General features: G+C 38.6%; 1 protein-coding gene across 11 annotated transcripts in view; it reads right to left on the minus strand.

Moving 5' to 3' along the window:
- Window positions 1-27206, minus strand: part of CRPPA (CDP-L-ribitol pyrophosphorylase A) — a 454696-nt gene that overhangs the window by 400626 nt on the left and 26864 nt on the right. For all 11 annotated transcript variants that reach the window (XR_009735806.1, XR_009735807.1, XR_009735808.1 and 8 more), the window contains exon 3: window positions 8719-8868. Coding sequence is in view for 8 of the 11 variants with exons in the window: in XM_061413612.1 (XP_061269596.1) it covers window positions 8719-8868 (150 nt within the window). In the remaining 3 variants the exon portion in view is untranslated. The remainder of the gene's footprint in view (window positions 1-8718; window positions 8869-27206) is intronic.

The following is a 27206-nucleotide window of genomic DNA, read 5'->3' on the forward strand; positions in this document are numbered from 1 at the left end:
GAAATGGTAAGGACCTAACAGAAGCAGAAGAGATTAAAAAGAAATCACAAAAATACACAAAAGAACCATACAAGGAAGGTCTTAATCACCCAGATAACCACATGGTGTGGTCACTCACCTAGAGCCTGACATCCTGGAGTCTGAAGTAAAATGGGACTTAGGAAGCATTATAACAAACAAGGCTAGAGGAGGTGATGAAATTCCAGCTGAGCTATTTCAAACCCTAAAAGATGGTGCTGTTAAAGTGTTGCAGTTAGTATGTCAGCAAATTTGGAAAATTTAGCAGTGGTCACAGGAGTGGAAAAGGTCAGTTTTCATTCCAATCTCAAAGAAGGGCAATGCCAAACAATGTTCAAACTACTGTACAATTGTGCTCATTTCACAAGCTAGCAAGGTAATGCTCAAAATCCTTCAAGGCTTCAACAGTACATGAACCGTGAACTTCCAGACGTTCAAGCTGGATTTAGAAAAGGCAGAGGAACCAGAGATCAAATTGCCAACATCCACTGGATCACAGAAAAAGCAAGGAAATTCCAAAAAAACAACTACCTCTGTTTCACTGACTATGCTAAAGCCTTTGACTGAGTGGATTACAATAAACTGGAAAATTCTTCAAGAGATGGGAATACCAGACCACTTTACCTGTCTCCTGAGAAACCTGAATGCAGGTCAAGAAGCAACAGTTAGAACCTTTCATGGAACATGTGAATGATTCAAAATTAGGAAAGGAGTATGTCAAAGCTGTATATTGTCATCTTGTTTATTTAACTTATATGCAGAGTACATCATGCAAAATGCCAGGCTGGATGAATCACAAGCTAGAATCAAGATTTCCAGGAAAAACATCAACCACCTCATAAAAAGAGATGGTATCACTCCAATGGCAAAAAGTGAAGAGGAACTAAGGAGCCTCTTGATGAGGGTGAAAGAGGAGAGTGAAAAGGGTGGCCTGTAACTCAACACTCAGAAAATTAAGATCACGGCATCCGATTCCATCACCTCATGGCAAACAGTCCGGGGAAAAAGTGGAAGCAGTAACAGATTTTATTTTCTTGGGCTCCAAAATCACTGTGGATGGTGACTGTAACCTAGAAATAAAATGTTTGCTCCTTGGAAGAAACGGTGACAAACCTAGACAGTGTATCAAAAAGCAGAGACGTCATATTGCCAATGGTTTGGTTTGGTTTGGTTTTGCCAATGGTCTGCCATAGTCAATGCTATGGTTTTTCCAGTAGTCATATATAAATGCGAGATTTGGATCATAAACAAGGCTAATCGCTGAAGAACTGATGGTGCTGGATAAGACTCTTGAGAGTCCCTTGGACTGTAAGGAAATCAACCCAGTCAGTGCTAAAGGAAATCAACCCTGAATATTCATTGGAAGCACTGATGCAGAAGCACCAATACTTCGGCCACCTGATGTGAAGACCCCAATTCACTGGAAAAGACTCTAATGCTGGGAAAGATTGAGGGCAGGAGGAGAAAGGAGCAACAGAGGATGAGATGGTTGGATGGCAGCACCAACTCAATGGACACTTTTGTCCATTGAGTTTAAGCAAACTCTGGGGATAGTGAAGGACCACAGAAGCCTGGCGTGCTGCAGTCCACAGGGTCACAAAGAGTCAGATATAACTTAGTGACAGAACAACAATAACTACAGTCAATATGCTACGTCATCCACCTTCACAAAAAAAATTCTTAGTTTATAACCCCTTTCAGTTACGCCCATATGTCTCCTCCATATGCATGGAAGTTCCTATAAAGAGCGGCCTCCTATTCACTAGCCAATCAATTGCACCCAGGCTTCTGTTACTACTCCTCCCCTTCAAACACCACTCATCTCACATTAGTAAGGCTTATGGTCAGTTCTCAATCCTTTCTTCTGTTTAAACCATTATGGAGCACTGAATCATTCTTGAACTCCTTTACTAGGCTCCTGGGACATTACCCTCTTACTCTGCGGCCACTCCTCTTCTGAAAAATCTTCTTCCCAAGATATCTATTTCCTAATTCCCAGAATCTGAGTATGTCCATTAATATGGTAAAGGGACTTTGAAGATAACATTAGAGACTTTGAGACGGGAAGATCATCCTGGATGACCTAGGTGGGCCTGATGTAATCACTAGAATTCTTCTCAGAGGAAGGCAGGACACAGAAGGCAGGAACACTGAAAGCAAGAGTAGTACGAAGGACAGGCCAGGAGCCAAGAATGAAGTGGCCTCTAGAAACCGGAAATGTCAAGGAAATAGTCTCCACTGCAGTCTCAAGAAACACAGCCCTATCATCTTGATTTTAGATTTCCGATCTCCAGAATTTTAAAGTTCTCTTTTCAGTTCTCTGAGAGTGTGGATTTGTTTCAACAGTAACAGGAAACTAATACATCTTTTCATACTCAGAATCTGTGACTGCCCCAGGATTCAGCCTTTGTCCCTCCTATTTTCTCTCTACCAGTTTTTCTACTTATCTCAGTCAATGCCACAGCATTAAATGTCTGAAAGATGATAATTATCAAGTGCCTATCTTTTTATTTTTTTATTGAAGGATAATTGCTTTGCATAATTTTGTTGTTTTCTGTCAAACCTCAACATGAATCAATCAGCCAGAGCTATACATATATCCCCTCCCTTTTGAACCTCCTTCCCATCTCCCTCCCCATCCCACCCCTCTAGGTTGATACAGAGCCCCTGTTTGAGTTTCCTCAGCCATTCAGCAAATTCCCATTGGCTATCTATTTTACACATGGTAATGTAAGTTTCCATGTTACTCTTTCCATACATCTCACCCTCTCCTCCCCTCTCCCCATGTCCACAAGCCTATTCTCTCTGTTTCTTCATTGCTGCCCTATAAATAAATTCTTCAGCATCATTTTTCTAGATTCTGTATATATGTGTTAAAATACAATATTTCTCTTTCTCTTTCTGACTTACTTCACTCTGTATAATAGGTTCTTGGTTCATCCACCTCATTAGAACTGACTCAAATGCATTCCTTTTTATGGCCTAGTAATATTCCATTGTGTATATGTACCACAACTCCTTTGTCCATTCATCTGTTGATGGACATCTAGGTTGCTTCCATGTTCTAGCTACTGTAAATAGTGCTGCAATGAGCAATGGGATACATGTGTCTTTTTCAATTTTGGTTTCCTCACGGTATATGCCTAGGAGTGGGATTGCTGGGTCATATGGTGGCTTTATTCCTAGTGTTTTAAGGAATCTCCACACCGTCTTCCATACTGGCTATATCCATTTACATTCCCACCAACAGTGCAAAAGCATTCCCTTTTCTCCACACCCTCTCCAGCATTTATTGTTTATAGGTTTTTTGATGATGGCCATTCTGACCAATGTGAGGCGATATCTCATTGTAGTGTTGATTTGGATTTTTCTAATAATGAGCAATGTTGAGCATCTTTTCATGTGTTTGTTAGCCATCTGTATGTCTTCTTTGGAAAAATATCTGTTTAGGTCTTTTTCCCACTTTTTGATTGGGTTGTTTGTTTTTCTGGCATTGAGTTATATGAGCTGCTTCTATATTTTGGAAATCAATCCTTTGTCAGTTGTTTCATTTACTATTATTTTCTCCCATTCTGAGGGTTATCTTTGCACCTTGCTTATAGTTTCCTTTGCTGTGCAAAAGCTTTTAAGTTTAATTAGGTCCCATTTGTTTACTTTTGTTATTATTTTTGTTACTCAAGGAGGTGGGTCATAGAGGATTGTGCTTTGCTTTATGTCGTCGGGTGTTCTGCCTATGTTTTCCTCTAAGAGTTTTACTGTTTCTGGGCTTACATGTAGGTCTTTAATCCATTTTGAGTTTATCTTTGTGTATGGTGTTAGGAAGTGTTCTAATTTCATTCTTTTACATGTAGCTATCCAGTTTTCCCAGCACCATTTATTGAAGAGGCTGTTTTTGCCCCATTGTATATTCTTGCCTCCTTTCTCAAAAATAAGGTACCCATAGGTGCATGGGTTTATTTCTGGGCTTTCTATCTTGTTTCATATTTCTATTTTTATGCAGGTATCATACTGTCTTGATGACTGTAACTTTGTAGTAATCTGAAGTCAGGAAGGTTGATTTCTCCAGCTCCAATCTTCTTTCTCAAGATTGCTTTGGCTATTCTTTTGTGTTTCCATCTGAATTGTGAAATTTTTTGTTCTAGTTCTGTGAAAAATGTCATTGGTAATTTGATAGGGATCACATTGAATCTACAGATTGAGTTTGGTAGTATACCCATTTTCACAATATTGATTCTTCCTACCCAGGAACATGGAATATATCTCTCCATCTGTTTATGTTGCCTTTGATTTCTTTCATTAGTGTCTTATAATTTTCTGTGTACAGTTCTTTTGTCTCCTTAGGTATGTTTACTCCTAGATATTTCTTTTAGTTGCAATGGTGAAAGGGATTGATTCCTTAATTTCCCTTTCTGATTTTTCACTATTAGTATATAGAAATGCAAGTGACTTCTGTGCATTCATTTTGTATCCTGCAACTTTGCTATATTCACTGATTAGCTCTAGTAATTTTCTGATACTATCTTTAGGGTTTTCTATGTACAGTATCATGTCATCTGGGAACAGCGAGAGCTTTACTTCTTCTTTTCCAATCTGAATTCCTTTTATTTCTTTTTCTTCTCTGATTGCTATAGCTAGGACTTCCAGAACTATCTTGAATAATAGTGGTGAAAGTTGACACCCTTGTCTTGTTCCTGATCTTAGGGGGAATGCTTTCAGTTTTTCACCATTGAGAATAATGTTTCCTGTAGGTTTATCATATATGGCCTTTACCATGTTCAGGTAAGTTCCTTCTAGGACCATTTAATCATAAATGGGTGTGAATTTTGTCAAAGGCTTTTTCCTGCATCTACTGTCTACAATGTGAGAGACCTGGGTTCAATCCCTGGGTTGGGAAGATTCCCTGGAGAAGGAAATGGCAACCCACTCCAGTACTCTTGACTTGAAAATCCCATGGATGGGGGACCTTGGTGCAGGCTACTATCCATGGGGTCACAAAGAGTCGGGCACGACTGAGCGACTTCACTTTCACTTCCACTGAGATCATATGGTTTTTATCTTTCAATTTGTTAATATGGTACATCACATTGATTGATTTGCATATATAGAAGAATCCTTGCATCCCTGGAATAAACCCAACTTGATCATGGTGTATGAGCTTTTTGATGTGTTGCTGAATTCTGTTTGCTAAATTTTGTTGAGCATTTTTGCATCTATGTTCATCAGTGATATTGGCCTATAGTATTCTTTTTTTGTGTTGTCTTTGTCTGGTTTTGGTGTCAGGGTGATGATGGCCTCGTAGAATGAGGTTGCAAGTGTTCCTTCCTCTGCAACTTCTTGAAAGAGTTTTAGAAGGATAGGCATTAGCTCTTCTCTTTTTATTAATTTTTCACTGGAGTCTAGTTGCTTTACAATGTGTTGGTTTTTACTGTACAGCAAAGTGAGTCAGCTATATGCATATATCACCTCTTTTTTGGATTTATTTCCCACTTAGGTTACCACAGAGCCCTGAGTAGGGTTCCCTGAGCTCTACAGGAAGTCAAGTGCCTATCTTTATCTGGATCTTTCCACAGAATTACAGTTTCATATATTCAACTATTGGAGAAGACAATGGTACCCCACTCCAGTACCGTTGCCTGGAGAATCCCATGGATGGAGGAGCCTGGTGGGCTGCCGTCTATGGGGTCACACAGAGTCGGACACGACTAAAGTGACTTAGCAGCAGCAGCAGCATATTCAACTATCTCCTTCACATTTTTTACAAAGTCTACAGGAAATCTCAAACAGTACAACAGAAGCAAACTTTTGATCTAATCATACAAAAACTCTCTTCCCTAGCATTTCCTATCTCAATAAAGGACCACTGTGTTCTAGTTATTCAGAGCAAATCCTCGGACCCATTGGTCTTCCCATTCTGAAATTTCCTTGACATTTCCGGTTTCTAGAGGCCACTTAGTCAGACAGGCCATTTAGTCTACCTGAACAGGATAGACTAAATGGCCTAGCCTCACTTTACCTCTAAATCTCTTCAGAACACAAACACTTCACACCAAATACTATATTGCACAAATCGCCCTAATTGTCATCATCTTTGCCTTGATCATCACAATAGCTTACTTCTTCCCTCACCTTCTGTAAGGTACCATCCCCACAAGGGATAGGGTGGCCCCACAGAAGTAGGACTTCACACAGCACCATCTAAAGTTCCCCTTTCATTCAAGGTAAAACCTAAAGCCCATATCACTGCCTTTAAGACGCTACAAGATACCACACACAGGGCCTCCCTAACCACATCTCCTACTTCCCTCCATGATGTCATTCTTCTCTAGCCTCATGCCACCTTTTTAGATTCTGCATCCTGTACCTAAAATAACGCTCTCAGTTACTGGCATGACTTATCTCCTCACTTACTTCCCAATGCTGGCTTAAATTTTACCTTTTCAGATGGTACCTCTGACCAATCTATAGAAAATGACTTCCCACCCCTGGAATTCTGTCCTGTTTTACTCTTTTCTACTTGTTAAAACCAAAACATATATATACACAAATAGTATAGATAAGAGAAAAATATTTTATACAAACTTCCTTATGAATGACTTTATGATCAAAAATGATTTTCATAAGAACTTGCATCAAAACCTCCAAAATGCTGTGAGCATTCCTCATCTGAACCATAGAAGAGTTGGTTTTGTGTGACTCCATTCTCAATTCTCCCAAGAATGCAACAGAAGAGACTTTACCACATACAATGAATACCTTAGGGATGTATGTGGTAAATTTTGGTTCCCAAAGATCGCTCAGTCACTCAGTCGTGTCTGACTCTTTGCGACCCCATGGACTGTAGCCTACCAGGCTCCTCTGTCCATGGGATTTTCCAGGCAATAGTACTGGAGTGGATTGCCATTTCCTTCGCCAGGGAACTTCCCAACCCAGGGATCGAACCCGGGTCTCCTACATTGTAGACAGACGCTTAACCATCTGAGCCATCAGGGTTAATCAGGATCACATGACAGGCTTGTTTGTTAAAACACAAATAGGTGTTTCCATTCCCAGAGTTTCTAACTAAGTAGGTCTGATGTGAAGGCCCAGAATTTGCATTTTAACAAGATCTAAAACATGCTTAAGGTTGCTGGGCTGGTAACCATAATTTGAGAATCAGTACCTCAGTGCTTTAGGGCTTAATTCTCTATCAAAAATTGTTGAAAAATACTACTCTAATGTGAGGCTCACAGGATTATATTAAATTTTCTAAAATAGAGCTAACATTTATTCTTCTTAAAGTGAATGCTCACATAAAGATGAACAAATTCTTTCATTAATCTTAAAAAATATTAGAAATATCAAGCAGATGTCTAGCTCAGCAAGATTTAGGCTTTTATGATTTTTAATAGGGTAACATTTGATTAATGACCAAATGAAGGTAAATTTCTGTGTAGCAAATTTTAAGAAAACAAACCATGGTCAACTATTCATACCATGAAAACTGGTTCTCATTTACTGAGAATTCAATATTTAAAACAGTAATTGATAATCAAGATTGATTCATTATGTCATTAACTACTTTTTATCCAAAATGTGGGCTTTCCTGGTGGCTCAGTGGTAAAGAACCCTCCTGCCAAGGCAGGAGACATGAGTTTAATCCCCGAGTTGAGAAGATCCCCTGGAGAAGGAAATGGCAACCCACTCCAGTATTCTTACTTAGAAAATCTCATGGACAGGGGAGCCTGGCGGACTATAGTCCATGGGGTTCCAGAAGAGTTGAACATGACTTAACAACTAAACAAAAACAACTATCCAAATTGTGGTATTCTTTTATTATAAAATGTCAATATTTATGTTACTATTATCTCATATATCTCTACAGTCCATCCATCTCTAGTTACTGATTATTTAACATCAACCAAGCCAAGCACTGCTTTAGCTGTTGCAATGATCCTTTTTCATTGGAAAGTTTCTGTCAAGCATGATACCTGATATTTAATAACTGTTTAATGAATAAACACAGAAATGAATAGCAGTAAAATTTACAGGTACAAAATGTTTCCAAAACATGAAAACAAAGATAATGTAGTATAACCTAAACATAAATGATTTGGTATTTTGAAATCACTTACCTTTAAAATTTTAACACAATGTCTCTACAGCTGTGCAGATTGTTTACTACAGTAGGGCTAAGACTGCTTAACTTTCAAAGACCCACTCACCAGGCAGGCCCTCGGCCAGCGTCAGGGAGTTTGCTTCTTGGCGTGTTTCCAGGGATAGTTAACTGATAAGAGTGGTTCACTGTGCCTAGACATCCATGTAAACAATATGGTTTACGCTGAACACCTGCTTTCCTCCTGGGAATCTGAAATTTATGTGCAAGGCAGAACTATCTACATGACCAACCCAATGCCTTAAGACACCAAGTCTCCAATGGGCTTCCCTGGAAAGAAGCATCACACCCATGCTGCTGCCTTGTCATTGCTGGAAGGAAGGTGTGCCTGTGTCACCCTGGAAGGGACAGATCACGAGGACGATTTCACATGGACTCCTCCAGACTCTGTCTGGGTCTTTTTCACATACGAACCAACTTCACTCTAATTAATTTGAGCCTTGAGTTCACTCTAGAGCACCATGAGTTCTTCTAGCTAATCTCCACATATGGGAGTGATTCTTAAAGATGCCCAATATGGCAGATTTTTAAAAAGCCAAGATTCTTACCTGCTGATATGCGTCATAGATCACATCAAATAGAAAGGCCTGTGGCATTTCACTTGCCCTGTATCTGGCACGTTCCAGTGAGTGGTCTAAGCAGCTGTCTGCAGATGGACTGATGACAGTAGATACAAGAGGTCGGATTGCTCCTGAGGCCTAAAGAACAGAGATGCAAATGACACATTTACATGACCTAAAAAATATCTAAAAGTTAAATTCTGAACTCTGGATCTGTCTTGAAACGGATCTTATACCTTCAACAAGCTACCTCAAGAAAATATTCAAACAAGTCTTTATTTTGGCTCATAAATAAAATCATTTACAATCAAAAACCAGTCTCAATACTTCCCTGGTGATGCAGTGGATAAAAATCTACCAATGCAGGAGACATGAGTTTGATCCCTGATCCAGGAAGATTCCACAAGTCGTGGAGCAACAAAGCCTGTGCGCCACCGTTAAGTCCATGCTCTAGAGCCCTGAAGCCATAACTCGTGAGCCAGCAAGCTACAACTACTGAAGCCCATGTGTCCTAGAACTCATGCTCTACGACAAGAGAAGCCACCACAATGAGAAGCCCGGGTACCGCAACTCAAGTATAGCCCTTGCTCGCCACATCTAGAGAAAGCCCACGTGCAGCATAAAGACCCAGTGCAGCCAAAAAGTCCCCACCGATCTCAAACCACTGCAGTTCTATATAGTAAGAGATATAAATAATTTTTCATTATGGGTCCAAAATCCTTTTCATCACAGGCTGTTGAAGTCAAATATTAAGAAAGGATGCTCAGATAAAATTGGACCCTCCCTGAAGATGAGAGACAGAAAGAGACTATTGTCCAAGAATGAAATGGGTTACACATGAACATTTACTTGTTAATGTGCCTTCAAGTATTTAATTTACATATTAGATCATTAAGGAAAAAAACACATTCCCTAAGATCTCCAAAATGAGCTTTGCCACCACCCAAATGACAATGAATTTCTGCCTTGCTCTAATTCCTGTGAAAAATAGCTCCCTTCAAACACAGCATCCATGTGAAGCTCCCCAAGGCAAAGCGTCCACTGATTTAAACTGCTCTGGTGAAAGCTCTGTCTCATTAATAGATGCATCTAAATTTTAAAAATACACCTTATCTGACAGTTTTTCCCTTTACCTTTAATAAAGTTACACTGTAATATAGTCTTGCAGGTCAATACCATACAGCTACCTTGGTGAAGTAGCCTTAAAATGAAGTTCCCAGTTAGGATAATTAACCCAACTGTCCTAGATTAACTGTAAAATGTCTTATCTTTCATATAAATACAGCATATAACATTAACACCTAAGAAGAATTTGGTCTCCAGGAGACCACATCTGAGAAATATAGACTGTCCACAAACTAGTTTACAAAAGCCAAGGGATTGGCTGAAAATCAAAGCTAATGTGTGAGCCAAGCAGACAGTGTACAAACTGTGTCACCATTTCCAATGACTCAAGCAGAGATTTGGAGCCTAGGCATAAAAGCAAAAGTGAAGAGAGAGCCAGGGCTGATAGGGAGTGATCATGTCCAAGTGGATGAAAGACAGGTAAAGAGCAAGCCCATTTGGTAGCTCTGTTTTTAGTTTTTTAAGGATCCTTCATGCAATTCTCCACAGTGGATGTACCAGTTTACATTGCCACCAGCAGTGTAGGAGGGCTGCCTTCTCTCCACACCGTCTCCAGCATTTACAATGGGTAGACGTTTTGATGATGGCCATCCTGACCAGTGAGAGGTGATAACCTCATTGCAGTCTTGATTTGCATTTCTCTAATAATTAGTGATGTTGAGCACCTTGAAAAGATGAGCTTTCTAGCCATCTGTATATCTTCTCTGGAGAAATCTTTTTCTTTTAATATTGAGCTATTTGCGTGAGCTATTTGTGTATTCTAGAGATCAATCCCTTGTCAGTTGCTTTGTTTGCAAATATTTTCTCCTATTCTGAGGGGTTTTTTTTTTTTTCATTTTGTTTATGATTTCCTTTGTTGCACAAAAAGCTTTTAAGTTTCATTAGGTCCCATTTGTTTATTTGTGGTTTTACTTTTATTACTCCAGGAGGTGGAACCACAAAGATCTTGCTGTGATTTATGTCCGAGTGTTCTGCCTATGTTTTTCTCTAAGAGTTATATAGTATCCAGCCTTTAATCCATTTTGAGTTTATTTTTGTGTATGGTGTTAGGGAGTGTTCTAATTTCATACTTTTACATGTGGCTGTCCAGTTTTCCCAGCACCACTCATCAAAGACACTGTATTTTCTCCAGCATATATTCTTGCCTCCTTTGACATAGATTAGCTGATCCAGCAATCCCACTTCTGAGCATATATCCAGAGAAAACTACAATTCAAAAAGATACATGCACTCCAATGTCCACTGAAGCACTATTCACAATAGCCAGAACATAGAAGCAACAGAAATGTCCATCAACAGAGGAATAGGTAAAGAAGATGTGGAACATATATAAATGGAATATTACTCAGCCACTAAAAAAGAAAGAAAGATGCCATCTGCAGCAACATGGATGGACCTAGAGAGTATCGTACTGAGTGAAGTCAGACAGAGAAAAACAAATATTACATGATATCCCTTATACGTGGAATCTAAAAAAAGGGTACAAAAGAATTTATCTACAAAACAGAAATAGAGTTACAGATGTAGAAAACAAACTTATGGTTACAAGGGAGTAAGGTAGCAGGGAGGGATAAACTGGGAAGTTGGGATTAACATATACACACTATATGAAACAGATAACTAATAAGGACCTACTATACGGCACAGGCAGCACAGAGAACTCTACCCAATACTGTGTAATGACTTCTATGGGAAAAGAATCTAAAACAGAGTGAAGAGATATATATATATGTGTGTGTCTGATTCACTTTGATGTACACCTGAAACTAATATAACATTATAAATCAACTATACTCCAACAAAATTTAAAAAAGAGAGAGAGAGAGCAAATCCAACTTGTCAAGCTAGCACCTATTAGCAGAGGTTTTGGAAGACAAGACAGGAAAGGAATTCACACATGTACATAGTGCTTTTTAAGAGAAAAAACATAGTTCTATTTCAACTACTTACAGTTCACTCTATGCCAGACTATGTCATAACATTAGAAGAACATGAGATACACAAAATGTCACCAAGAGCTGTGCAGAGTCTCTTCCCAGCAAAACAACTGTAACTAAAGAAAAACATTTTTCAAAAACAACCATTTAAAGTCTTTGAAAATTGTCCTAAGGGCATTCAACAAATTAACATTTAAGAATCTCTCTTAAATCTTGTAAAGAACGAAGCCTGTGGTACTAGAACCATCATCCATTTTTTCCTTCATTCCACAACACCCAGCTCAGTGTGACTAAAGTTCCACTCAGAGTAGGTGTGACCAAGAAGACAGGCTTCCCTGTACCCCTAGCTCCCAGTGGGAGGGGCAGAGCGGAGCATTTCCCAGCCCACTCAACTCCAAGACACAAAGGCTCAATTACAGACAAGTGTGGCCAAGAGGTGGTAAGAGAGTCCTTCTCCCACAGAGTCTCCCACAGTCTCCACCCACAGAGTGAACACCTACCCCTTGCATGGTAGGCAGAGAACACTGCGGCCATCACCCTTGGCCCAGTTCACACAGAGGGCAGAGGTTCTGTGCTGGAAGAGGCAAAAAGAAGAGGAGGCTATTGCCTCTAGGCAGCACCTTACTCATGAAGAAGTGATGTCGCTCGCACAGCATGCCTACCAATAGCCCCAAAACACAGGCATGGTGACTTTGCACAGGGAGAAAGACAAGTTCTAATAACAGACAACTATGAAGCTCGCCCCAAGGGAATTCACTTAATTGGAAGTGAGTGTGAGAAAGTTTAAGGATAAGTACACGCTCAGAGATCAGCATGATAAGCAGTTAAGAGGAAGGTGATCACTTCATGAGAGCAAAAAGCTGAACCATAGGCAAGCTAGTTTATCGGAGACAACCAGAACAAGAGACAGCTAACAAGAATCTCCCACCAATCCCTAGAGTCAGAGCAAACCTCAAATACTGGCTTCACAAACTATCCCTGCCAAGGCGCCAGAATTTAATTGGATGGAACCATAGGGCACTCTATGTACTGGGCACTGGTCCAAAGTAAAACAGTTAGCAGGCAATGAATGGAACTTGTCAGTTGGGTGTCAGAGGCAGGCAGTATAACAAAGAGATCAGACTGCTAAAACCACTCTTATTCTCTGATGACTAAACACACATCTATAACCCCACCCTCTGTGAAGTGACTTCAGAGGTTTTGCCCTGTACAGGAACAAGACTGTGACTTTTCTGGTTTATTTTAGTAGCCAAGAAAATAAGCCCTACAGAGATAGACAAAATACATTTTCTAAAATATGCATTTTTCAACAACAAAAAAATGGAAAGACATGGATCCAAACAGGAAGGTGAATCTATACAAAGAAAAAAAAAAAAATCAAGGAACAGAAACTGCCTGCGAGAGGACCAGATATCACACTTAAGCAGGTAAGACGTCAAATCAGGTATTACAAACATGTTCAAAGAACAAAAGGATACCATGTGTAAACAGAGTATGATGACCATTAGTATCATCAATATTAAGAAGAGATATCTTAAAAACTGAGTAGCAGTTTTAGAATTAAATGTAACTATAATGAAAAATTCACTAGAGAGGTTCAATAATAGATTTGAACTGCAGAATACCTGAATTTAAAGTTATATCAATAGATTCTACAAAGAAAAAATGAACAGATTCACCAAGATATGCAGGACATCATTACAGACATTTCTGTAATAGGAATACCAGAAGGAGAATAAAGGCAAGAAAGGAGCAGAAAAAATATTCAAACAAATTATGATTGAAAATTTCCCAAGGAAAACAATCTCCACACTCAAGGAGATCAATATATTCAAAGCAGAATACACACAAAGAAATTTATATCCAGACATATCATAGTAAAAAATGAAAAAGCTAAAATTACAAGAAAAAATGTTGAAAGCAACCAGAGAAAAATGTTTTATCATTAACAAGAGAACACCAATAAGATTAAGAACAGATTCTAATCAGAAACAATGGAAGGAAGAAGGCAGGTAGGTGATATGATAACTGCTCAAAATAAAAACCTGTTAAACATAAAGTCCAGCAAAATGAGAATTTACAAAAATCAGATCAAAATAACTCAGAGCAAACAAGCAGATTTCATGTCTAGCTGATTCACCCTACAAACTTCAAGCTGAAAGAAAGCCAAGTGTAGACAGTAATTCAAATCCACATGAAAAAAAGACCACCATTAAAAAAAAAAAAAACAAGAAAGAAATAGTATAAATGCCTATTTCTCCTGTCTTATGAGGTTTAAAAAGAAACTATAAAATATATAAGTAACTGATCAACCTATAACATTGAAACATGTATTTGACAAAAACAGCATAAAAGATTAGTAAAAGTGTATTATAAGAAGAAAATAATGGTACCTTGAGTCCACAGTAACAAGTGAAAACTGAAAATAGAAAACAAGAAGGTTAATATGACATTGGGCTTCCCAGGTGATGCCATTCCTTATAAATACAGCTCACCTTTCTTCTCAGCTTCTGTAACTGTTGTAAAATAAAATGAGGTGATAACAACAGTGGACTATTTGGGTTTCTAACATACATGCGTCTAACATTAAATAACACAAAAAGGCGGAAGAGGGAATAGAGCTATTTAAGGGTAACATTCCTGTATCTTCCTAGATTTTAGTTAGCATATATCTGGATTATGTTAAGATATATACTATAAGCCATGGAACAGTCACTAAGAAAATAAAAGTTGAAATGAAAAAATAAGAAAATTAATGTTCCAATAGAAAACATTATTTTAATATGAAAGAAAGCAGTAATGAGGAAAGACACACAAGAAACAAAATAAACTGGCCAATGTAAACTCAAAAATATCAGTAACATTAATTTTAAGTGGATTAAACAATCTAAAGTCATACTGTCAAACTGGACTAAAAACCCAACCGTATGCTATGTATAGGAAACAAAAATCTGAGACTCAAAGATCAAAATACACTGAATACAGAAGGATGAAAAGGATATATATCAAGCTAACAGTAACCATAAGAAAGCTGAAGTAGCTATATCAAAAAAAAAAAAAAAAACAGATAAAATCCTTTTGTAATCAAAAAAGAAAGGGCAATTCAACAAAGTATAAAAATTTATCTAATAGATCCCCAAGTACATGGAGCAAAAATTGGTGGGACTTAAAGGAGAAATAAATAATCCAACCATTGGAGACATCAACATCCTATTTTCAATAAAGAGTAGAACAACTAGGCATTATGGAAATAAGACTTGAAAAGCACTATAAACCAACTATACCTAATGTATCAAATACTCCACCAACAAGAATATGTTCTTCTAAAGCGTACATGGAGAATTCTCCAGATCAGACCAAATACTCAGCCATAAAAAAGACACAGTAAATTTTTAAAAATTAGAGTCATATTAAATATGTTCTCCAACCTTAAAAGTGAAATTAGAAAACAGTAGTGCAGCCAAATGGCTGTCTGAGGAGGCCCTACAAATAGCTGAGAAGAGAAGAGAAAGGCAAAGGAGAAAAGGAAAGATATACCCATTTGAATGTAGAGTTCCAAAGAACAGCAAGGAGAGATATGAAAGCCTTCCTCAGCCATCAATGCAAAGAAATAGAGGGAAACAATAGAATGGAAAAGACCAGAGATCTCACCAAGAAAATTAGAGATACAAAGGGAACATTTCATGCAAAGATGGGTGCAATTAAGGACAGAAATGGTATGGACCTAACAGAAGCAGAAGATATTAAGAAGAGGTGGCAAGACTACACAGAAGAACTATACAAAAGAGATGTTCATGACCCAGATAACCACAAGGGTGTGATCACTCACCTAGAGCCAGACATCCTGGAATGCAAAGTCAAGTGGGCCTTAGGAAGCGTCACTACAAACAAAGCTAGTGGAGGTGACAGAATTCCAGCTGAGCTATTTCAAATCCTGAAAGATGATGCTGTGAAAGTACTACACTCAACAGGCCAGCAAATTTGGAAAACTCAGCAGTGGCCACAGGACTGGAAAAGGTCAGTTTTCATTCCAATACCAAAGAAAGACAATGTCAAAGAATGCTCAAACTACTGCACAATTGCACTCATCTCACACACTAGCAAAGTAATGCTCAAAATTCTCCAAACCAGGCTTCAACAGTATGTGAACCATGAACTTCCAGATGGTTAAGCTGGATTTAGAAAGGGCAGAGGAACCAGAGATTAAATTGCCAACATCTGTTGGATCATCAAAAAAGCAAGAGAGTGCTATAAAAACATCAACTTTTGCTTTATTGACTATGCCAAAGCCTTTGACAGTGTAGATCACAACAAACTGTGGAAAATTCTAAAAGAGATGGGAATACCAGACCACCTGACCTGCCTCCTGAGAAATCTGTATGCAGGTCAAGAAGCAACAGTTAGAACTGGACATGGAACAACAGACTGGTTCCAAATCAGGAAAGGAGTACATCAAAGCTGTATATTGTCACCCTGCTTATTTAACTTATATGTATAGTACATCATGCAAAATGCCAGGCTGGATGAAGCACAAGCTGGAATCAAGATTGCAGGGAGAAATATCAATAGCCTCAGATATACAGATAATACCACCCTTATCACAGAAGGTGAAGAGGAACTAAAGAGACTCTTGATGGAAGTGAAAGAGGAGAGTGAAAAAGCCAGCTTAAAATTCAACATTCAAAAAACAAAGATTATGGCATCTGGTCATTTATCTGGCGCAAATAAAAACACAAACTCAAAGATACCCACTCCTTTGTTCACTGTAGCATTACTTATAATAGCCAAGACATGGAAATCTAAATGGCCACATGAAAGAAAAGATAAAGAAAATGTAGAATACATACAATGGAATATTAACCAACCATAGAAAGAATGAGATTCTGCCATTTTCAATGACTTATGAAGAACTCCAGGTTCTTCATATGTGCTAAGTGAAATAAATCAGACAGAAAGACAAATACTGTATGATCCCACTGTGTGGAACCTAACCAAAACAAAAATAGCTCATCAATACAGAGAACAAGCTGTTGGGGGGAGGGGGAAAAACGTGTGAAGGAAGTCAAAAGGTACAAGCTTCCAGGTATGAAATAGGTCATGGGGATGTACTACAGTTAATACTATAATGCATATTTAAAAGTTGCTAAAAGAATAGATCATTAAGTCTCTTCAGAAGAAATTCTGTAACTATATATGGTGATAAGATACTGACTTATTGTGGTAATTTCTCAATGTACACAAATGTTGAAACATTATGTTGTATATCTGAATCCAGTATGATGTATACGTCAAAAAATGTTTTAGAGAACCAAAAAGTAATGTGGGAATTAAGAACACAGCCACTGAACAACAGACTACTAAATGAATCAGAGAAGTCACTGTGAAAATGATATTTTGAGAGCAGCAACATACACAAGGCAATGTAACCTGAGAATGCAGCTAAAGTATTTACAGCTGGGATTGTCCATATAAAAAAGACATTTTCCAAATCAAAAACCTAACCTTCCACCTCAAGATACTGGAAAAAGAGAAAGACTAAAGTTAACAGGGCATAGTGAACATAAAAGCAGAAAATGGGAAAAGGAAAAAACAAAAGCAAAAGTTGGTTCTTTGAAAAGATTTAACCACTTTTTTCTAGTTTAGCTAAAGGTTTGCAAAACTCAAATAAGTAGTATCAGGAGTGAAAGTGTTGACATTTCCACTAACCTTGCAGAAATAAGGAGTAAGAAAATTGTAAGTGTATTTTAACACATTAGGTTACAGATAAAATTACAATGATCCAGAGAGACACAACCAAAATTACTTCAAAGATAGAAAATTTGAATAGACTTTTAATAAATTTAGGCATTTTTTAATTTCCCACAAAGAAAGCCCAGGCCTAGATGGCTTCACTGGTTATATATAATAAAAGAAAAAAAACTGTAAACACCAATTCCTCACACTATCCCAAAAGGCAAAAAAGAGGAACACTCTCCAACACATTCTTTAAGACAAGTATTACCAAAACCAGAGACATCACCAAAAAACCTAACTACAGATAAATATCCCAGAAAAGTACAAAAAAAAAAAAAAAAAAACCCACAAAAGTCAAGATAACAAACCAAATTTGGCAACAAGTAGTATTATGTACCATGACCAAGTAGGATTTATCCCAAGAAATTTAATATTAAACATACCAAAAAAAAAAAAAACCAATGTAATACACCATGTTAATAGAATAAAGAACAAAAAGACACAAACAACTCAAGAGACTTAGAAAAAGTATCTGACAATATCCAACACTCCTTCAAGAAAAAAGCCATGCAACAAACTAACAGCAGAGAACTTGCTCCATCTGATCAAGGGCATCTACAAAACGTCCACAGTTGACATCATACTTAATGGTGTGATGACTCAATGTTTTCCCTTCAACATCAGGAACAAGGATGTCCACTGTTTCCACTTTCAATAAAAGCACTGGAAGTTCTCGTCAGGGCAGTTACGCAAGAAAATCTAATACAGGCATCCAAGAAACTAAAACTGTCTTCATCTGCAGATGACCTAATCTTGTATACAGAGAATTCTAATGCATCCATTAAAAAAGTATTAGACAAATAAACTAGTTCAGCAAGAACGCAGCGGACAAGATTAATACATAAAAGTGTATTTCTAAATATTAACAATGAACAATCCAAAAGTAATTCATTTACAGTATCTTCAATAAGAACACTTAGGAACACTTAAAGTATATTTAACAAAAGGATAATATATTTAGATATAGTCAGTATGTGCCAAACATGCTAAGAACTACAAAAAAATGTCCTACCTCTTATAGAAAGGCCAACATCTCCACATACTTACAGGCATCCATTCCTTCCCATGTAGATCTTCATACAATAGTCTGTCCTGCCTCAATTTTTATTCTTTTATTAAATTGTCTCCATTTTTAGAGACAAACTGCTTAGAATGCAAGCCATTTGTGACACCTCCCATCATTAAATCAGTCTTCCATCGATCATACATCTGCCAGCTATTATCAAATTTCTCCACACCAGTTTAAAGCAAAACTCTTTCAAACAATTGTCTGTACTGTACTACTCCTTATCTGTAATTTCTCTCTCCTCTCATGCATGTTATGGTCTACTTTTATTAGGATTTTATCTCCACAACTCCACAAAATAAATTTTTCAAGCTCACAATGAACCTCCACATTGCTCTTTATCTTCTTGAGAATGTCTGTTCACTTGGTTTTCAGAAACCGTTATCACCAAGGAAACCCTCTTATCTTTCCACACTTGAAATACTAGATCCTTAAATCCTCCTTCTAAGTGGAGAGTACTTCCAGAGCTCAGACCTCAGACTCCCCTAGCTACATTCATTCCATAGATGACCTCCTCAACCCCGTAGCTTCAAGTATCAATACCATCTTACACTAGACCATGCAAATCTATACACCCAACCCAGAAAGTTCTCTTTAAATCTGGACTTGTACATCCAAATACCTATTTAACATCTCTGTTCATTTCAAAACATACATCTGGACTATAAAATCAAAGTTCTGGTTTTACCCATACCACACACCCCAAACTGGCTCCTCAACAGACTTGCCCATCTACATACACATCTATTCTTCTAGTTATTCTTACCAAAAACCTTGAAGGTCATTTTTTTTCTGCTGTCTTACATTTCATCATGAATCCATCAGCAAAACATCAGTTTCAAGTATTACAAATATGCCCAACGTTTCAGTTTCTACTGCCACAGTCTGAATCCAAGGCACCTATGTTCACTCTCTCAGCTCCCACACATGAAGCAGTGATCATGAACGCATTATAGCTGCACAGAGTCACATGAACAGGTTTCTGCCAACATACTGTGCAAATAACATGCCATCAAAATATACGTAAAGCAGTTAAAAATCTGGTGACTGTGTGAATTATACCTCAACCAAAAAAATAAAACCAACTAGTATGTTCTTTAGGGATACATGCTACAAAATTGAACAAAAGGGCAAGAAAACAAACTTCAAGATAATGTTTATCTGTCTAGGACAAGTAAGCATAATCAAGGCAGGGACAGAGTATCTAGTTGTGTTATATTTATTACACCACGTGTTGTATCTTCAAGTGTCTGAAGTTCTCTGCATGTTTTCAGTATTTTTAAACAGAGGATTTCTAAGATGTATATCTATGGACCCTCATTTTGATTACTGAAAACTAACATTAAGAGCAGAGATCATTCAGAACTTAGATGTCATTATGGTAGGACTGGCGTGTTCCAGAAATTACTAGGTTGTTTTCTATGGGAGCCAGAATATCACTTGGAAAGTAACACAACATAAAGACAATTGAAATCAAAAGGTGGCCACCAGCTTCCTAAGCCCCACTAACAAAAGGCCCGCGAAAAGGGTAACAAGTGAAAATAACTCCTCTGTTAAAGTATGGGCAAAGTCAGTTGCCTTTAAAATACAACTGAAAAGTTTGTTATGAAACATAATTGCCAAATTATCAAACATACTGTCTCCGTGGGAATTAGCCTAATAAGCTCTGAATGGAAGCTTAACAGCTCAGCACCACAGTGATTACTTGCCTCTCAGGCTAATCTATCAAATATTTCCACATGTCAATGCATGGAAATCATCATAGATACAAATCATTCAATATGGAATAATGAACCCCACCTCTACAGTTTACTTTTAAAAGCAAAATTGAACAATGCTTATCATCCATCCACACAGCAGGTACTAACATGCATTCCTCCTCAGGCATCTGCATTCAAGCTAATTATGACACTCTACAACAGAAACCCTGACTAGGTAATTACCATTTCAGTTAGCTGAGTTGTCTTTATTCAGAGACTACTTAATAAATGTTTACAGAATAACATCTTCAAAGCTGATCATTGTAAGTTATGAGATTTTTTACTATTTAACATTTTTATAGTAGAATACTTCCAGTCTCCTTTTACAAGGAAAGAATCTATAGCTTATTCAGTACAGAAATATAAATTTTAGGAAAATCTGTACAAATTGTCCTATCACTACAAAGTATCCCTAAACTTGAATATGCAACAAAAAGGAATAAGGAGCCCCCATTGTATACGAAACTTTGATTCTGGAAAATTGGAGTAATACCATTTGTATAAAACTTAATGTGATCAGAGATATATTTGGATATCCACTAAAGTTTAATTTCTAGGTATACTTATTTCCCCTTGGTCTATCCTTTCCAACTTCATTTTCATAATTAATTGAACAGATATACAAGGGCAGATAGTTTCAGGTAATAAAACAAAACAAAGTCACCCACAAAGGATTAATCTCCAAAATATACAAACAGGTCATACAACTCAATATCAAAAAAACAAACAACCCAATCCAAAAATGGGCAGAAGATCTAAATAGACATTTATCCAAAGAAGACATACAGATGACCAAAAGGCACATGCTCAACATCAATCACTATTAGAGAAATGCAAATAAAAACTACAATGAGATATCACTTCACACAAGTCAGATGATCATTATTCAAAAGTTTACAAATAATAAATGCTAGGGAGGGTCTGGGGGCTTCCCTGGCGGCTCATCTGGTAAAGAATCTGCCTGCAATGTGGGAGACCTGGGTTCAATTCCTGGGTTGGGAGGATCCCCTGGAGGAGGACATGACAACTCACTCCAATATTCTTTCCTGCAGAATCCTCATGGACAGAGGAGCCTGGTGGGCTACAGCCCATGGGATTGCAAAGAGTCGGACATGACTGAGTGACTAAGCACAGAGAGGGTGTGGAGAAAGAAAACCCTCCTACACTGTTGGTGGGAATGTAAATTGGTACAGCCACTGTGGAGAACAGTATGGACTTTCCTTTAAAAAGAGCTATCATATGATCCAGCAATCCCACTTCTGGGCACATATCCAGAGAAAACCATAATTTGAAAAAATACATGCACCCCAGTGCTCACCCCAATACTATTTACAACAGCGAAGAAATGGAAACGACTGTGAATGTCCATCGACAGGTGACTGGATAAAGAAGATGCGGAATATATATACAATGGAAAACAAGTCAGCCATAAGAAATAATGAAATAATGCCATTTGCAGCAACATGGATGAACCTTAAGATGATCATACTAAGTCAGAGAAAGAAAAATATCATATGATATCATTTATATGTGGATTCTAAAAAATAATACAAATGAACTTATTTACAAAACAAACACACTCACAGACTTTGAAAACAAACTTATGGTTCCAAAAGGGTAAAGGTGGTAGGGGAGGGATAAATTTGGAGGTTGGGATAAACATATACACACTATGATATGTAAAACAGACAATCAACAAAGGACCTACTGTAGAGCACAGGGAATTCTACTCAATACTCTGTAATAACCTATATGGGAAAAGCATGTGAATGATAGATATATGTATAACCGAATCACTTTGCTATATGCCTGAAACTACCACAACACTGTAAATCAACTATACTCCAATATAAAACAAAAATTAAATAAAACAGTCCAGAACACATTGCATAAAATTATGAAACTGGGTAGTTAAAGTATATTCTCAATATACATACATATTAACTTCAACAGAATTTCCAAAGTGTTGTTCATCACTGCTAAATAATCATGCTGAATAGTTCTAAGAGATTCCACATACAACCCATGCCAAAGTTTCTCATTATTTAAATTCCACTGTTTCTCTTCAGATTAACATTTTTCTAACAAAAATTAATGCCACAACTATCCTACAGCACATGGACTTCAAAAAATAAAGAATTATCTTACTCAAAATGTCTATCATGCTAACATTGAAAAACCTCGTGCCTGGTTGATATTCAAATATGGCCTGGAGCCTGGTTTCAGACACAAAAATCCTTGTTTTATATATTGCAAAAATCCAAAACAGGAAGTATAGGAGACCTTGTTTTATGAGAAAAGATAAACCATAAACCAGGTCGGAAAAGGTCCCAGGCAGTCATACCCCTTAGATAAACACTCTTTCCATAAATAGGTCTGCAGAGATGTGGCAAGGAAAAAAATCAGTGCCAAAACCCTAATTTCACAGAAACTTGGAGGCAAGGATGCAGGAGGGCAGGAACACGGGGATTTCAAGAGAAGAGATGACGCCTACTGCCAGGAAAGATAAAAATTAAAAGCACACAAAATACATATCCCCTGTTTCCTGTGGCTCACATACCATACTAACAGTCAAGTCCAGTCAGTCCAGTTCCCTGAACATTTTAGTACTATCTACTTCCCTATCCATTTGGCTTTAATAGACTTTGTCATCATTCAGCTGCATCATTACTATAGATCCCAAACTAATTTCAGTTCCCTTGAACTCTTCCTTTAGTCAACCTACCAAACCAGGCAGACAGTCATCCTTGTAGAATTCAAGTCTTATCATTCCCTGCTCAAAGCTCAGTGGCTCCCTCTTACCTATGGACAAAATCCAAGGAAAGCAATCAGTGAGGATTAGTGAATTCCAATCTACAATGATTCCAGAGACACTGAAAAAGTCAAATTTAAGTGGTTCTATCCAGTTGAACAGGGCAGGTCTGCAATTCAGAAGCAAGAAGCCCAAGAATAAGAGAGATTTGGGCCAGTGTTTCTGTGGGAGTTAAAACAAGTGCATACAGATGTGTTGTACCCATCAAAATAATAGTCTTAGAGGGGCGGTCCTAAGATGGCGGAGGAATAGGACGGGGAGACCACTTTCTCCCCCACAAATTCATCGAAAGAACATTTGAACGCTGAGCAAATTCCACAAAACAACTTCTGAACACTGGCAGAGGCACCAGGCACCCAGAAAGGCAGCCCATTGTCTTTGAAAGGAGGTAGGAGAAAATATAAAAGATAAAAAGAGAGACAAAAGAGTTAGAGACCAAGACCCGTCCAGGAGAGGGAGTTGTAAAAGAGGAGAAGTTTCCAAACACCAGGAAATCCTCTGACTGGCCACAGGAAGCTCAGAGGGCAACATAACTGGGAGGAAAAATACAGAAATAAAACCCACAGATTTACGTGCCTAATTGCAACTCCCAACGGAGAAGTAGCCCAGACGCTCGCATCCACCACCAGCAAGCAGGGGCTGAACAGGGAGGTGCGGGCCGCATTGCTTAGGGTAAGGACCAGGCCTGAATGCCCTTAGGACAATCTGAGGGAGCTAGGGTGAGATAGCAACTCAAACTGTGGGATAGCCAGAGAGAGAGAGAGAGAAAAGAGAGAGACAGAGAACTTTCCCGAGAAAGGCCTTAACCTAAGGCACTACTGGCCGCTCACAGAACAAAGGACTGAGCAAATACCAGAGGAGAGCTTGCCGCTGCGGACCGGCCTATCCCCTGCCAGAGACAGGCAGGCGGGCGACAGCCAGAGCTGGAAGGCAAGGGGCAAACTCAGCCCCAGAGATGGCATCCTCCACCAAACTGCAAGCAGGCTCCCAGTTGCTAACCAAGTCTTCCTGGGATCCTGGACGGTTGACATCCACTGGGAGGGTCGCAGCCAGAGATCAGCTCCCCAGAGGAGACGCATGGCACACCTGAGATGGTACTCCCGATGCGCACCCAGGAAACCAAGCAGCTGGGACTGGGGAGGCGATAAGACACACCAAACACCTGGTCGCCTGAGCTGCTTGGACCTGGGAAGGGCACAAAACGAGGCCCAACTGAGTCTGCACCTTTGTGGAGTAACCCAGAACCTGAACCTGAGTGGGTTAGACCTGGGGAGTGCACACAACCCAGGGCCCGCTTTAGACATTTCCCCTGTAGAGCAACCTGGAGCCTGAGCAGTGTAGACTGGGAAAGCACACACGCCATGAGCGGGGGCAAACCCAGTGTGCCCCAGACACTGCAAGCACTCCTCACACATGCCAGTGATATTTGTTTGCAGTGTTCTTCCCTCCCCACAGCACAACTGAACAAGTGAGCCTAAATAAGTGACCATTTTCACTCCCTTGTGTCAGGGTGGAAATTAGACACTGAAGAGACTTGCAAACAGAAGAAGCCAAAATAAACAGAGGGAACCTCTTTGGAAGTGACAGGTGTAACAGATTAAAACCCTGCAGTTAGCACCAACTACATTGGAAGGGGCCTATAGATCTTGAGAAGTATAAGCTGGAACAAGGAACTATCTGAAACTGGACTGACCCCACACTGCCCACAACAGCTCCAGAGAAATTCATAGATATATTTTTACTATTAGCATTTTTTTAATTTTTTAGTTGTTTTTTTATTTTTAAGTCCTCTATTATGCCTTTAATTTTCATTTTTATAACCTACTATTACCTTGCAAAAAAAAAAAAAAGACCTTATTTTTAAAGCAAACTTCATATATATTTTCTATAATTTTTGTGACTTGGGGTTTTTTTAATATTGTATTTTTCAGAGTCTAACCTCTACTCTAGATTTTTAATCTTTGCTTTTGGTATTTGTTATCAATTCTGTACCTTTAAGAATCCAATCAGTACCCATTTTTACTTAGGAGTGTGATTATTGGCTTGATTGCCTTCTCCCACTTTTGACTCTTCTTTTTCTTCCCTAGGTCACCTCTATCTCCTCCCTCCCCCTTCTCTTCTCTACCCAACTCTGTGAATCTCTTTGGGTATTCCAGGCTGTGGAGAACACTTATGGAACTGATTACTGGCTAGATATGTCTCTCTCCTTTTGACTCCCCCACCCTCTTCTCCTCCTGGTCACCTCTATCTCCTGCCTCCCTCTTCTCTTCTCTATGTAACTCCATGAACCTCTCTGGGTGTTCCAGGCTGTGGAGAGCACATAGGGATTTGATTACTGGCTAGAATGCTCTCTCCCCTTTTGATTCCCCCTCTTCTCCTCCTGGTCACCTCTATCTCCCTCCTCCCTCTTCTCTTCTCCATGTAACTCAGTGAACCTTTCTGGGTGTCCCTCAATGTGGAGAATCTTTTCTCCATTAACCTAGATGTTTTATCATCAGTGCTATATGGATGGAGAAGTTTTGAGGCTACTATAAGAATAAGACTGAAAACCAGAGGCAGGAGGCTTAAGTCCAAAACCTGAGAACACCAGAGAATTCCTGACTTCAGGGAACATTAACTGATAAGAGCTCATCCAAAAGCCTAATACCTACCCCAAAACCAAGCTCCACCCAAGAGCCAACAAGTTCCAGAGCAAGACACACCACAAATTATCCAGCAATGCAGGAACATAGCCCTGAGCTTTAATATACTGGCTGCCCAAAGTCACACCAAACCCATAGACATCTCAAAACTCACTACTGGACACTTCATTGCACTCCAGAGAGAAGAAATCCACCTCCACCCACCAGAACACCGACGCAAGCTTCCCTAACTAGGAAACCTTGACAAGTCACTCGTTCAACCCCACCCACAGGGAGGAACCTCCACAATAAAGAGGAACCACAAACTGCCAGAATATAGAAAGGCCACCTCAAACACAGCAATCTAAACAAGATAAAAAGGCAGAGAAATACTCAACAGGTAAAGTAACATGATAAATGCCCACCAAACCAAATAAAAGAGGAGACAGAGAGTCTACCTGAAAAAGAATTCAGAATAATGATAGTAAAAATGATCCAAAATCTTGAAAACAAAATGGAGTTACAGATAAATAGCCTGGAAACAAAGATTGAGAAGATGCAAGAAATGTTTAACAAGGACCTAAAAGAAATAAAAAAGAGTCAATCAATAATGAATAATGCAATAAATGAGATAGAAAACACTCTGGAGAGAACCAACAGTAGAATAACTGAGGCAGAAGATATGATAGTGGAAATAAATGAAGCAGAGAGGAAAAAAGAAAAAAGGAATTAAAAGAAATGAGGACAACCTCAGAGATCTCTGGGACAATGTCAAACACCCAACATTTGAATCATAGGAATCCCAGAAGAAGACAAAAAGAAAGGCCATGAGAAAATACTTGAGTAGAAAATAGTTGAAAACTTCCCTAAAATAGGAAAGGAACTAATCACCCAAGTCCAAGAAACCCAGAAAGTCCCAAATAAGATAAACCCAAGACAAAACACCCCAAGACACATATTAATCAAATTAACAAAGATCAAACACAAAGAACAAATATTAAAAGCAGCAAGGGAAAAACAACAAATACCACACAAGGGGATTCCCATATGGATAACAGCTGATCTTTCAATAGAAACTCTTCAAGCCCAGAAGGGAATGGCAGGACATACTTAAGTGATGAAAGAGAAAAACCTACAACCCAGATTACTGTACCCAACAAGGATCTCATTCAAATATGAAGTAGAAATCAAAAGCTTTACAGATAAGCAAAAGCTGAGAGAATTTAGCACCACCAAACCAGCTCTCCAACAAGTGCTAAAGGATCTTCTCTAGACAGGAAACACAGAAAGGATGTATAAACTCAAACCCAAGACAACAAATGGCAATGGGATCATACTTATCAATAATTACCTTAAAATGTA

This window comes from Bos javanicus, chromosome 4 (assembly GCF_032452875.1).
Source record: "Bos javanicus breed banteng chromosome 4, ARS-OSU_banteng_1.0, whole genome shotgun sequence".
Taxonomy (NCBI): domain Eukaryota; kingdom Metazoa; phylum Chordata; class Mammalia; order Artiodactyla; family Bovidae; genus Bos; species Bos javanicus.